The sequence below is a fragment of the Colletotrichum higginsianum genome, chromosome 3 (genome assembly GCF_001672515.1).
Source record: "Colletotrichum higginsianum IMI 349063 chromosome 3, whole genome shotgun sequence".
NCBI classification, from domain to species: Eukaryota; Fungi; Ascomycota; class Sordariomycetes; order Glomerellales; family Glomerellaceae; genus Colletotrichum; species Colletotrichum higginsianum.
The window spans coordinates 268,788-283,327 of record NC_030956.1 but is presented as its reverse complement, the minus strand read 5'-3'; the positions used below and the strand labels follow the sequence as shown (position 1 = coordinate 283,327).

General features: G+C 54.7%; 4 protein-coding genes across 4 annotated transcripts; 3 read left to right on the top strand and 1 right to left on the bottom strand.

The window, feature by feature from the left end:
• Positions 1-3,266: 3,266 nt before the first annotated feature.
• Positions 3,267-4,154, top strand: CH63R_03631 (Glc8 protein; the record flags this gene model as incomplete). Its single annotated transcript, XM_018298606.1, has 2 exons — positions 3,267-3,336; positions 3,418-4,154. 2 exons carry the CDS (start codon positions 3,267-3,269, stop codon positions 4,152-4,154), a joined length of 807 nt encoding a protein of 268 aa, XP_018159852.1.
• Positions 4,155-4,714: 560 nt separating this feature from the next.
• On the bottom strand, positions 4,715-5,135 carry CH63R_03630 (Long chronological lifespan protein; the record flags this gene model as incomplete). The annotated part of the gene is made up of 2 exons (XM_018298605.1): positions 4,715-4,908; positions 4,973-5,135. 2 exons carry the CDS (start codon positions 5,133-5,135, stop codon positions 4,715-4,717), a joined length of 357 nt encoding a protein of 118 aa, XP_018159851.1.
• A 253-nt stretch (positions 5,136-5,388) lies between these two features.
• Positions 5,389-6,510, top strand: CH63R_03629 (Ribosomal protein L27; the record flags this gene model as incomplete). The annotated part of the gene is made up of 2 exons (XM_018298604.1): positions 5,389-5,746; positions 5,840-6,510. 2 exons carry the CDS (start codon positions 5,389-5,391, stop codon positions 6,508-6,510), a joined length of 1,029 nt encoding a protein of 342 aa, XP_018159850.1.
• A 750-nt stretch (positions 6,511-7,260) lies between these two features.
• Positions 7,261-10,414, top strand: CH63R_03628 (uncharacterized protein; the record flags this gene model as incomplete). The annotated part of the gene is made up of 5 exons (XM_018298603.1): positions 7,261-7,924; positions 8,087-8,287; positions 8,438-8,538; positions 8,600-10,061; positions 10,116-10,414. 5 exons carry the CDS (start codon positions 7,261-7,263, stop codon positions 10,412-10,414), a joined length of 2,727 nt encoding a protein of 908 aa, XP_018159849.1.
• Between the last annotated feature and the right edge of the window lie 4,126 nt (positions 10,415-14,540).

Here is a 14,540-nt window from a genome sequence, read left to right as displayed (position 1 = left end):
CGCCGGAAACTATCGTATTATCGATCTGCTGTTCAACTGATTCAAGCGGCGTGTTCTACTCCGAGCGAAGATTCCAGAGGCGGACGATGCGGGGCATCGGAGAATACGTGCGGCCCAACGAAACGGCCGATGAACTGCCATGTGGAGAACCGCTACGGCAGGCGAGACCGGGCCGGGTGAGTGGACGAACGGACGGGGTCGATGTGGACCAAGTGGTTGGTATGTTTTGCTTCCCAGTATTCCGTAGTCAGAGCAGCACCGCGAACAATGTGTTGGGGGAACCGAGGTTTCAGAGATATGCGTGGAGAGATGCGTAGGGAGGAACCGTGTCTTTAGGTGGAACCCAAAGATTGGAGAGTGAGACTCGGCAATCAGGAAGCGCTGAAGAACCGGGCGCTGTCACCAGAATTTACTCGACGACACTACACTGTACACTTCCTACCCTGTCTACGATGTACTATGGAGGGAGGTACACATGTGCATTTGACGGGTGGGAGCAAATGCACCCCGGACTCTGGATTGACACCACTATGCGACGTTGGTTTGGTGGACCGCGCCGGGGCCGCGGCGTTCGATGACGGAACCCTTCGGCGCGAGTGATGGTGGGCGATTGAGCCGATTGGCTTTGGCTCTAGCTTCAGTAGTCGTGTTGAAAGTCAGAAGAGTCTGGTGCAAGCTGGGATTGCTAGTTGATGTATGAAGTCAAAGTTTGGGAAGTATGCGGTCCGTGGTCGCAGCATGCATGAGGTCACTTTTGGAGATGGCAGACGCCGGTTGCTGCGAGGAAAGTCCAAGAGAAAGCAAGCCGGAGCACAGAGTTGTACGTCGAGTGGATGATGGTTGGATGGTGTTGTGGGCATTTGGTGAGGGGTATTGCATGTCGGATGACGTTGGCGATGGAGGCGCCGCATCGTAGTGTAGCAGACTCAGGGAAGACCCAACAACGTACAGGTAGGTACTGTTTACGGATACAGGTACAAGGAAGTTGAAAAGCCGAAGGCTGGCAAACGATGGGTGGTGGGGAGAGGATGAGGGGGAATGCGATGGGGGGAACTGTGTGCTGATGGAGTATTGCAACACCAGGTTTTTAGTGTCTGTTGTCGAGCTCGACTGACACCGATGGCATAAAATTGAGCGTTGAAGAGAGAGGAGAGACCAAGCCAAGGAAGGAGATGGCTTGAGAAAAAGGACTGGAGCATTTGGGCCAAACCAGAGTCACGGCGGAAAGGAAAAAGCCGGAAGTGAGGGTCGCGGGCGCGTCACAGCATGACACGTGCAAGTCACCAAAGACATGATGGCTGTGAAGATTTGGAGATAGGTACCTACCCAAGACATGTGCTTACGATGTAGGGAGAGGCATTACTTCTTCCTTCCGCTATTTTTGCCCGTATGCATGGACCACGGCGGCTTACCATGCATGCAGGCAGTCAAAACCAAACGGAAGTAAGTACCAACTAGCTGGCCAAGAAGGAAGGACGGACGGAAAGAAGGAGCGAGAAGGAGCAAGGGTCCACACCTGCTGAGTGTCCCAAGGCTTCCGAATAGTGCGGTGTACACTACCTTCGATGTAGGCAAAAGCTGAGAATCCATCTTCCACCGAGACCACCGATCCGACTTGACGGTCTCGTCCGGGCCGCATCTCCATCCACCCAGACGTGCCAGAGCCTTCCACCACGACCGCAGCGACCACCACCCGCCGTCTTGGACGCATGGCGGCCCTCACTCGCTGCGGTTCGATGCCCAAAACACGCCCGAGCAGGGCCCAACCTCGCTACGGGCTCATGTAGTCGAAACAAGCATGGAGATGCAAACTGGCACTGACCGTTAGCATGACGTTGCGTCCCATCTCCAAGTCCCGCCGCCTCGATCAGTTCGATCAGTGCTTTCTTTACCCTGCTCACTGTGTTAGGTAGTGTACGATGTACAGCACATTTCTGTCCTGTATTGAGTCGTGCACCTGAGTATGCCCGTTATGTAAGCAACAGATGGATATTGGGAAAATTCACAGCGTTGCAGGCTGCTGTAACATCCGACATCATCCATCAATCCTCCAGTATCACCGCCTACCAAACGCGATCGTAGACGCCGTCGTGATTGATGTCTGTTTGTCTGCCTAGCGGCTGGCGCGGGCGGGGCCAAGGAAGTAAAGACCCCGAGGGAAGATTGGCGGTTCAGCTCATTCCATGGCCATCCCAGCCTTCTCGTCACCCCCGCACGAGCACATCACACACACACACACACACACACTGGACCCCTCCTTAGCAGGCAGCTACCTGTGTCTTTCTCTACAATATACCTGTCCGTGTTGGGAACTTGGGTCGAAAACAGACCCAAGAATGTAATCGTCGATGGTGAGATGTGACTGGTGGCCGCTGTTCGGTTGGCGGATGAGGCAATCTCACTGCCACCCTTCACAGTCGCCGAGCTGGCACTGCAGCAGGCACCTGCTCCAGACATCCATGAAACCCATGTGCCATTGAGGACGGAAGGATGAGTGGGTGAATAAGCGAATGTGAGAGTCGTGAGTGAGAGTTGTGAGGAAGTTTTACTCTGCAGGTTTCTGCAGGTACATCGAGTACTCTCATGCTGGCATAAGACACCACGACAGCCTCCAAAGGCCCCTCACCACAACACGCTAATCCATCCACTGGGTACTACGTGTGCTCACCTGCCACAACCACCACACCGCTGCTGCCATCAGATCAGATCAGCCATTTGCATGACATTCCATTCCTGACAAAGTCACTCACGTCTTCCACTTTCTTCCTTTCTCCTCCGCCCCCTTCCCCCCCCAAATCGCCCCGACAACCTCGATCTCATTCCCTTGAGACACAGCGACAATCCTCGTCCTGTAGAACCCAACTCTCCTCGTTTCACAAACATCACGAGCCCCTCCTACAAGAAGCCGAACAACTGAGATAGGCACATAGACATCCAGACCCCTCCCCCCACACACACACTCACCCAAACCACCAAACCAACCCTGGTCGGCGCACCAGCACCCGCACCCTGCAGGTCACGAACCACCCACTACCCCGTCACCGTCATCCTCAGGCCCCAGAACAAAACCGCCGCCCTTCGTCACCAGATTTCCCAAACCCCGCTATTTTCGTCCTTCAAACCTACCTTTACCCATCCGTCTTCACAACCACAGACTAACAATCCGACCGACACCTCACGAGATTCCTTCGCATCACACGCTCTTCTGTCAAACTTCACCATCAGACCTCCGTTCGCGCTAGCCCAGCTTCGCATACACCTTCAAAATGGCCGCCATCGTCGAACGCAGTCCCCCGACCCATTCCCCTCCTGGTCCCCATCCCAAGAGACCCAGAGGTGAGTAGTAGCTAGCTCTGCACTTGGCTCCCCGTCCCTTTCAGTTGGTCGCTGGAGCTAAACAAAATTTCTCTATTGCAGGTATCCTCAAGAACTCATATCAAAAGTCTCCTCCGTCTTCCCCGCCTGACGAAGCCCCCCTCACCGAGAAGGAGCTCACTCTCGTCAACACGCAATACAACGCCGGCCACCGACGCTCGTCATCCGCAGCCCGCCCCTCTGGCTCCCGCCGCCAGTCAAGTCGCACTCCTTCCCACCAGGGCGACGACGAGCAAGACCTCGAGTCGTCCCAGCGCCTCAAGTGGGACGAGGCCAACCTGTACCTGACGGAACAGGAGCGCACCTCGACCATGAAGATTGATGAGCCCAAGACTCCCTATGCCAAGCACTACGACCCCACCGAAGACCCCTCGGACGACGAGGAGATGGAAGGCTCCAACATTGAGAAGAAGCCTCGCACAGCTCGCGCTGGTCCTGGCGTGGAAGATGATATCCCTATCATGTCGCTTGGCGAGCCGGAGGAAGCGGTCCCGGAGAGCGAGTCGTCCAAGGAAAAGGCCCTCAAGGCCGTCCACGTCGACGACAGCGCCAGCGCACACGGCGACGATGACGAGCTGGCCGGCCTTTCTCCCGAAGAGCGGGAGAAGCACCGTCGTTTCGAGGAGTTGCGCAAGAAGCACTACGAAATGAAGGATGTGGCCCACTTGTTGGGCCACCCCGAAGAACTGCTCGAGGAGGACGACGACGAGAACAGTACCCGCCCGCCTCCGGTCCCTGCTCTCCCCCGTCCGAGCGAAGCCACCAACGGTCAGGCTTAACTGGCTGGCCAAGCTGGCCGCTGCCCGGCACATCGTCGCGGCGACGGGGCCCGGAGAAAGAAGAGGGGCGACGACTCAGGGGACGCATTACGAGCATTTTCACGCACTGTTGACGCTTTGTGGTCTTGAGATGGAGATTACCATTCGGCAACGGCGTGACACACGAAGGAGTTCTGGGTGGATATCACGGATGGGTTTGGCGGCGTTCCGGGGCCTTGGTGTCTGCAATCGTCGCGAAGCGCCATCGCTGCAGCGTGTGTCCCGTCCCCAACTGGCTGCGCCTGCGCCGGTGGATGGGAGCATTTCAGCACGAATTAGTAGGCTTTTTGCTTCGGCCAGAAATTGGCACTTCCAATAGAGTCTGAATTGTCCTATCAACAAACAACTCCCGTATCATTCTTTTCCCGTGGAAACTCCTGTCATACCGTTGCCTCTCTCGGCGGCGGCCATTAAACAACCGTTTGTGTGCGCCTTGCAATGCTTCCAGATACCTATCTGCCTGTCGGTGTATCTTGTTGTCTACCCGTCCAGAGTCATCTGGTCAACGTCCGATCTGTCCCTTACAGCATGCCCTTGCGGGCCAGCTCAACCTTCCTCGCGGCCTCGCCGGCGGCGAATCCGCCTCGCGAAACGCAGATCCGGCTACCTTCAGCGAGCTCGAACTTGTCTTGGTTCGCGGGCCAGGGGCAAGGGCAGTGGTGTGGGAAGTGGACGCAGGCGAGGGTGTCGGGGCAGAGGTAGTGTTCGCAGTAGGCTGGGCAAGGTTAGCAAACGCAAGCAAGTTCCTGCAGCTTGAGACTAGAGAAGGAACAACATACAGCCGTCATATCTTTGCTGGTATTGCGAGGGGTCGCTGGGGACGTTCTGGGGCTGCTGTTGCTGCTGCTGGCCACCGAACATTTGCTCGAAGAAGCCGAACTGGGCCTGGGCCGAGCTGATCAAGGTCAGGAGGACCAGTGGGAGGGAGGCGAGAAAGCGCATTTTGCTGGATGTTTGAGCAACCTTTTGGTCGATTCGTGGTCACGTATGTCGTGGTTGTTTGCAGGTGTTGCTTGTCTTGTCTACCGCCCAAGTGGTGTAGGTATCCCTACTCTATGCGCCTAGCTGTCCAAAAGACCACCTTCGAGATGCTGACCCACATTACTATTCCCTCCTCTTCCCCCCCCGATCCTTATCGTTATCGCGAATCGCTGACTCAGCCGGAAAAATACTCTCAGCTGATTCTCCCTCCGTTATGCCTTGCCAACCTGAAGGTGCAGTGTGTGTCGTTTCGTTGCAAAGCTCTGAAGGGACGCCAAACAATCGCCGCTGGGCCATTGACGAACCGACGACGTATGGGCAGCTCGTCCACGAAGCACACCTCATGCGTCTTTTTCAACTGCAGCAGCCCCTGAGGGCCGCTGCCGCCGGTCTCCTGCGCACGACCGCCCCGATCCAGTCCTCGACGTCGACCGCCGCACAGCTGTTCCGGGCCGACGCTGCGAATGCCCTTGTGGCCGGACGGCGATACGCCTCCGTCAAGTCGCAGGGTGCCTACAAGCTCGCGCCCAAGAGGACGATACCGAAGAAGCTGGGTGCCAAGCGCACGGGCGGTATGTCTTGCTCATCATCACCCAATGGCCTCAATTGGGCTTCATCGTCGTCGCCGTCACACGTAGCTCTATGCTAACGTGTCACACAAAAAGACCAGTTCGTCATCCCCGGAAACATCATTTACAAGCAGCGCGGCAGCCTTTGGTGGCCCGGCGAGAACTGCATCATGGGCCGCGACCACACGATCCACGCCATGGCCACCGGCTACGTCAAATACTACCGCGATCCCGCGCGCCACCCTGACCGCAAATACATCGGCGTCGTCTTCAACAAGGACGACGTGCTGCCGTACCCGACGCACGCCGAGCGCAAGCGCAAACTCAACATGTCGGCGCACCCGATCTTCAAGCCGGTCGAGACGCCCGCCGTCTCGCCCTCGGGCATCCCGACGCAGATCATCCGGCCGTCATCCCGGACGACCAATGGCGCGCCGATGGAGCCGGAGCGCGTGCTGAAGCTGCGCGACGACTACTCGTACCGTGAGGACAACTGGCGGATCGGCAGACTCGTGAAGCTCCGGGTCGGGGGCATGAGCCGCAAGGCCAAGCTCAGGCACCGGCGGTACGCCAAGGAGCGCAACATTGCTGGGCAGCGGGCGGCGGAGGCCAAGTACGCCGAGTTGGAGGTGGACGAGTGGACAATCGCGGCGTCCAAGAGGCTGCAGGAGCAGAGGAACGCTGCCGCCGTGGCCAAGACCAAGAAGAAGAAGGAGAAGGCGCAGCAGCAGGCCAAGAAGGCCGCCAAGAACAAGAGCAAGCGGTAGATGTGAACGAGAGAGCTTTGGGTGGGGTGGAGAGAGAGAGAGAGAGAGACATTGGGATGATGTTATATCATGGCCGTCGGGGCGTGAGTGCTGCGTAGAGTGTAGAATATCTTGTACAAATCCATACTAGCCATCCATGAGACTGAAGACCATACTGCGCTTGCACGGTGAGTAGATAGATGTACGGCATCCGAGTTGGATTGAAAGTCCAAGATGATTTACGCTCCTAGTCCTGACTGCTTTGCAATGTTTGGCTGTCGGTTGAGCAAGATTCATTTGATCGAGAATGACTATCAAGGTCGAGCCTGCGCAGAGTTGCACTTGCTTTTTCTGGTGAAGCTAACGACCTTCTTGGTAACGAGGAAAAGAGACGCTGCCTTCCCCCTGTGTGGGGGTTGCCACCACAGTCTAGGCATGTACTCTTCAGCCAGATTTATTTAGGAAAGTACCTCAACTTGGTGGTCCCTGCTCCCTCAAGTCGCGTGTCGCGTTGCCCATCGCATGTCAGTCAATCAACCACATTCGTGACTCTCAGACTTAACTCACATTGAACTTCACCTCACCCCCCACTACCCTCACGTCCTGATTTCAGCGCTCACATTGACCTCACCATACAGTAGGGTAATCGGCCAGAACCCGATGTGCAGCCATCCTTGAATCATCGCTTGCAGCACCCACCCGCCCAGTCTGGCGGCATCTTAGCCCGGCGGGAGGGCGGCCAATCGTCGTCGGCATCGACCGCATCTCACAATGGCATCCAACGCCCAGGCCGCCCAGGCCACTCCGTCATCCGGACTCCAGCATTCGTTTGCAAACAGTCCAGCACCACAAGACCGCGTTGAATCAGCCACATTCGCAACAAACGATGCCATCCGCAGGGTGTCACCTTCCTCGGTCTTGAGCGCAGGGGATGCAGCGGGAAGGAAGATGAAGAGGACTGGAACAGCTAAACAGCCGGTGAAACGGAGCCCTTACGGGCAGGCGCCACCGCCCTGGGCGACTTCTCTTCTTGGTGGAAGGGCTTCTCTCGGGTCTATGACAAGAACTCCTTCCTTGACCCAAGGCCCGGCGGCCCAGCCTAACTCAATTGTAGACACACCGGGCGATACCCCGAGCACCGATTTCAGCATCCGTCAGTCATGCTCGGAGTCTTCCGGTCCCTCAAGATCCCGCAGCCCTGAACCTGTACGGATCGAAACCGACATTGATGAGTCTGAGCCAGAAGACCTGTTGGTAGCCAAACTTGAGACAACGTCTTCTGAGGGGACCCCGGGCACCGACATGGCTGGCAAGAAGCAGACCCTTGCAGATCATGCCAAAATCCAGGCCTTGCAAGACACTTGGGCTTCGGGAAGCCTCGCGCCTGGAGCACCTGGCATTGCAGAATCGGCTGGAGAAAAGGATTGGCTTGGTGGTGAGTGATGTCTGATTGTGATGTCTCGAACTTGTTGGCTCTTGCCTTGGTGAAGCATGTCGATGGACTCACGACTGAGCTTTGATGGGCTGCTGGTCCAAAATGGCGACTGCTTTGCAGGCATGCCATTTACAACCAAGTGAAGTGCTGACCGATGCGCAGGCATTTCTCTGCATGCTGATTCCGCTTCAACCTCGAGGAAGCGTGCCATGCCTGGAAACATAGCCGGCGACGAGACCAACAAACGAAGAATGACCGCCGTTCCAGTTCCAGTCATTCCGAACAAGGCCTCGTTTCATCAAACTTCTTCCACTTCTGAACTTATGACTACTGAGCGCGATCTGATGAACGCCGTCTATGCAGGTAGGTCCGACTGGATAGAGGCCGTTGGCTCGGGACGTACAGAGGGCCTTACTGGGCTTTTACCCAATCCGAAGCCCGGTTCAAGTGCCATTACCAGAGAAGCGCAAGCCATCGACTCTTGTGATAAGAGTACTGACGATGACACTGCAGCCGATGCAGACCAGGCCACGGACGATGACCAGACAGCAGAAGAGCGTGAAAGCAACGTCTCGGAGCCAAGAACTGCGTCAATCGATATCGAAGCAGACGATGTGAGAAAACCCCTTCCGTGCCCCGTGACAATGCTGCGATTGACACTGGCATGATACGTAGCCCTTTTCACAAGGACTCGGTGAATTCCACGTTACCAAGGGCCCAGACCCTCGAGGTTATCTGCAATGGCGTTCGCCTCAGGGCACTGAATCCTCTTGCGGCACCATTCTGCCAACAAACTATCAGCTGTACCCCAATCCAGAGTACCCTCTCATCTGCCCGGTGCGCAACTGCCGCACCCTGTTTCGCAAGATGAACTCGCTCGGCGCCCACTTTTGCGTGAGTCTCCTCGAGCGCTGCCATGTTCGACACGCCGACCTGTATCAAGAAAGGGGACGCAATACTGACTTTCCTCAGGCCAAACATCGGAGCTGCAAGTTCAACGACAACCTCGATGGGACACTAAGCTTCGTCGACTACTATAAGAAAGCTGGCGCCAGGTACACTCCTCCCATCGTTGTATCGCAGAAGCCTCTTCGGGGTGACGAGCCTCCCATGCCGGAGCCCGTCCCCAGACTCGCAACAGCCACGCGACCGTTGTCTTTGAAGGCGATGATCACGTCGCCTCATCAAATCCGCATGCCCACAGTCCCCATGTACCAGGCAGCAAGCAACCCATCCCTTCCCGTGCCTCCGTCATCCACCCAAAACGAGCCTCCTTACTCGATACCCAGCAGTCAGCCTAACCCTTCTGGCTTGGACAGCCCGGATCTACTTACTTACTTAACGTCGCACCTATCACCCGCGTATAAGTTACCGACGGAGAGGCCAGACATAAAAGCTCTACTGAAGCTCCCTCGAAGGCGCTCGTTGCCACAAGCTTGGCGGCTCAAGTACACAGGAGTCGGTCATCTAGCTCCCCTCGCCTCCGTCGCCCTCCTCATATACCTCACTGGGGATGAAGCTCCAGTTCCGTGCACAGTGTGTCATGGTCAGGGGGCGAACTCTTCCGAAAACTTCCTTCAGCCGTGTATGGCTTTGCCCGCCGCTGCCCCCCCTTTCTTGAAGGAAATTGGGAACAGGGCATGTGCCGGTTGCCAGTGGCGATCCAACTTTCGGAGGGAGAAGAACAACTGCTCCTTCTTGCTCACCCATCTATCTGATTCGTCCACGGTGCCAGCTACTCGTGTCGTATCAACCGCTCCTGTGAGCCGTTCGTCGCCTCCCGTCACATCTGACGTGGATGAGTACCCCTTGCCGTTTCCTCCTCTTCCACGAACAGATCATTCGGCGGTCGCTCCTCAAGCACCTCCACCAACTCGCTCATCGCACCCGCCTTCTTCTACGCATGCGGCCCCGAGTGCCTACAGCAATGGACCACCGCCTCCCGATAGCCCTCCGAGACGGGTCACAAGACATTCGCTGGCCTCCAAGCTTGTCGCCGAAGCCGGCCCTTCTAGCCTTCCGGCTCCTGCGCCGAACTCCCTTGCCGGGAATCCGATGCCCTCCAACATGCTTGAGATGGAAGACTGGGAAGTGGCCCCAGGCAGACTTCGCGACGAGCAAAGCGAGTCGCCAACTAGTAAGTGCTTGCACATATGGTCAATGGCGTCGCACCTCGCTAACAACGTCCCAGACGTGGCGTTTTCAAACTCATATTTGACGACCAACCAAGCCGTCACAGTATCAGAAGACATTTCTTTCAATGTCATCGTCATCAAACCGGGCGACTCACACCACTGGCCCGAAGAAGCAGACAAAGTCCGCATATGTTCCATTGCGACAGGGAAACTCAAGGTTAAGCTCGACAATGCGGAGGCTTTTTTTATGGGGTTAAACGGCATGTTCAAGCTGAAGCCGGGCATGGCATGCACTGTTGAGAATCGATTATACGTCGACTCCGTAGTTCACGTCACGACTGTTTCGTATGCCTAGGGGGCTGCGATCCCCGAGACTCGGGGCAAGGAATAGTCAAGGGTCTCCAGTTTGCAGAACCACCGTTTCCATAGACGTTAGCAATGCATAGGAAAAGCAGCATGTCCTGCTTTCTTTTCGCCACCAAGGCTACTTGCGGTGACTATTTGACACCCTCTGGATAGCAGAGCAATTGGTGACACAAAGCGGAGCAGTCCATGCCTCTAGACTCAAGGATTCTGTAAAACAATCACATGGGTATGTGCCTGGCGCACGAGGAAACCTCCAGGGCTAAAAGTATGACTGGGTGCCTTGCCAGCCGAGCCTTGAGACTGCCATTAAATCCCATCAGAGTCAACGGAAGAAGCGGATACCGAGGCGTCGACGCTGCTTGCGTCATGCAGTAACGGCCCCATAGGAGTGGATCTGCCAGTGACCTGACCGGCCGCTCCGGACCCCGAACAGGGACTTTTCCGCACCCACCTCGGCCGACCCGCTCCGGCCAGTCTACCTAACTTAGGTGATATCTGGCTCGCCCCCTGCGCAGATGATTTAGACATTTAGATCAGGCCACTTTCCGTCCATGATCGTCAAACTCACGTGTAGTTCGTCGCCTTGCGGAAACAATTGGACAGCCGTGGTAACAGGCACCCCGAGGCACCGCAAGATAAGGTGAGCTGGGTGCGGCACGAGCAATCGTCCGTGGCGAGGTTCTGCGACAGAACTACCCGGGCGTGCAGGTCTCTCAGCGTAGGCAACGAGAAGGTTTTCAAGAAAGGTTTTCGTGGTCTTCTTGTCATTCCATATGATGGGCAAAGCCAAGGCAAAAGGCAAAAGGCAAGGCACGTTCGGCGCGCGAATGCATGCCCGCCTGCCACCTAGAGCATCGAGGACCAGGCATCCTTGGGCAGTGTCTTCTTCAGCTGACTTCGCATCTCCGGGATTAGTTGACACCCACCAGTTCGGAAATTTAACTTCCGGCTATAAAGGCTGGCTGGCTACGCGGCCCGGGACAGAAGGTGCGCACTCAAGTAGGTCTGTCTCCGTGTTTGAAGCTAGGTCTTAGTTCACCCTGTAGGGCTGAAGAGCCCTGGAGGGTTGAACTGCCGATTGTACAAGTTCGAGACTAGTTCCGCGAGGCTTTCTGGCTTATGTAGAGTCCTGCAAGGTCTGCCGAGGCACGACAAAAGAGTTCCTGGCAGTATCGTGATCCCAGCGGAACTTCAAATTGCTCGATTTTGAATCTTTCTTCGGGTTTGAAAGCCTGCTGCTCCGATTTGAGGTCTGGTTGACAAGAAAAGGGAGTCGAGTTGATCTCAGCTTGGCCTGAGCCTAACTAGGCATTATACGAATGGAAAGCAACTTCGCGCAAAACTACACCACGCCTAAGGCCGCGCAACACACAGCGCTCACGGGAGCAATCGTACATCTCAAATGGTGGTTTCAATGATGAAAAAATACCCTTTTATTTCTGTGGACTACATCGTTCCGACTGCGCTGTGGTTCTTGTTAGTACCTTTCTCGGTCTTCCCGACTGCATTGACCGGCTACACAAGATTAGAACGGCCACTTTGACGCATGCAAGACTCTGGTGGATCTTACGGTTGTAGCAACGCGCCGGCATCTCTCGATGGTCCCGCAACCGCGGGTGTAAGGGTTTACACCACCACCGCCACCTCCAGGCTGGCAGAGCTTCTTATTTGTTTCGCAGGGAACCCTGTTTTCAACCATCGTTTTGTAGTTGATCATTTTGCGAGCCGGAAGCGGAGACGTCGTAGCTATCAACGCAAAGGAGACGATCACCACAATGGAGAGTTTCATATCGTCACCTAGAATGTGACCGGAGGCTCGTAGAAGTATGACAGTATTGAATGTGAGAACTAGACTTGCTGATGTTGACAAGAGATAAAATAAACGACGTCGACTATGGAGCACTGGAGTAGATGTCTTCATTGCTTTTATAAAAATCTACAACCAGCCTGCAGCTTGTCGCCATCGGGCCTAGAACTGGACAGTGCAACGGTTTCGATAAATACCGAAATGTCCACTTTAACTCCAGAATCAAGCTTTAAGTGATGCCTTCGCAAGTAGAACCTTCAATATCGATGCGAAAAGGCCGTCTGCTTCGCTGCCACTAAAGGTACATACCATTCGGCCCGCTGATCATTAGGTTCATCGCTGGAAGGCCGTTCCGAGGGGGTTGTTTTCTGATTTTGATATCAGCAAAGCGGTTCATGGACCATGGATCATCCTTGTACTCGAGTGAACCAATTTTCCGGCCTGAAAAGGGGGTGTTCGAAATCAGAGTTGGAGCCATGAACCCATGGAGAACTCTGGCCCGCTTTAGGCAACCCGCTACTTGTTTCTGAGCAATCGCAACTGACCTCCGCCGTCGCGAGAAGAAGGGATAGAACTCTTTTGAATTGCCACCCTGTTCTTGGTTTTGTCCCTCTCCCGAGTAGCCGTAAGATCCCCCCATCTCCTTCTTTGGGAAATGGCTGATACATATCACAGTGGGCTAGATCCCTATGATCAAGAAACTGTTTGATGAATACGTATGCCACTAGGTTTGAAAGACATCCAAGTTCTCAAACAGCCTCAGGTGAACTTGCATACTAAGATCAACGCGGAAATTTTAGCGATTGCCTTCCAATCTTCCACGCTATTACTCTTTTGGATGTTTCTTCAAATTACTCCTATCAGCCGTATCAGTCTCACTAACTCAGACTCGGCCAGCCAGTTCTGTCTATTCTGTCGCTTAGTTAGCCGACTGCAAAAATCTGACCAAGTACCTCGCACTAATAAAATTTGTTAGGTACTCACACAGATGCTATCCTGATAGCGGTGTTAAGCCATAGAAGCAATAGCCTCCTGGCTAAGAAGCTTTGGTATCAATCTATGGTTTACAAGCATAGTCGCAGGCAAACGAAGGGATGCGTCCGTTCCAATGTTAGCTTGATATACAAGTACTAAGCTCGTCTCAGCTGTGAGATCCTCCACATTCAGACTATGCTCACAGACCAAAAGATAATCTAACGTGTGGGGGAAAGGATCGATATGTCAAAGCTTCTTCACATTTTTGGCATGATTGACAGGTCAATCCCTGCCGCGTGTCACATTGTGATCAAGGAAAGAGGCCGCAGTTTGATCGGATTGGCAGGTCCTGGCACAGTCACGGCCCAGATGGGTTTCCAGCAGACTTTGCGACCATCCAGAAGCAGGCCAGATCACACTAGCTTCGAACACAAGCTCATGAGACGCAAACTCCGTGTAGCTGACCCTTAATTATTTCTTCTCTGCTGCCATCATCAGCAAGTTGCGAGATCCTGTTCTTCGTGAAGAGCACATGTGATTGGGACTATTCATGGGGCAAGATGTCCACGTCCAAAGAACCTTCACTGAATGTGGTGATCAAAGCGGCCAGACTGATCCTGCGCATGTTGCGCCGGAAGCAAGTCACAGGGGCACAATCTTTAGACCCTCTTTGAATGAGCATACACAAATTTCCGCAAGCCCGCCTTGACCGTCAACCTCGCTCCGGACCCATCGTTACTCATAGCTCGCTTTCCTTGGCACGAGGGATGGCAATGCCATACAAACAACTGGGGAGAAACTTAGCATTGAGCCTACAGCGAGATGATGAGTTAATTACGAAGATTGCATGCTTCGGTGTTCTGGATCATGGCAAGAAGCCAGAAGAAATGACTATGGCACAGCACAATGATGATATCTGCATTACTCATTTGTGTGTTCTCGTCCACGCGCGGGCTTCGGTCGGTTGCAATTGTAAACTTTACAGATGCATGAGAACGTCCAGTTCATGAGTGGATGACCTGGGCACTCTAGACTGGAGATATACTATGGTGAGCGGCAATTTTTTGCCTTCTGGTCAGGTACCGCGCAAGCTTGGACTGACTAACCCAGCCCTTGTCAGATCAGAGTGGCGACACGTCTGTGAAGCGAACAGAGTACGTTCGTGAGTAGCCGTATGTACTGATGCTGAGTTAAGTGTGGCTGCACATCCACGTTCTACCTGGACTGGGGTAAAACCTTTGTCTGCAGCTACAGGAGGATAAAAGCAGGGTATTCATACCGATCCTAGGGGCATCAAACTACCTCTCAGACTAAGTTTCAAGACTGACTCACA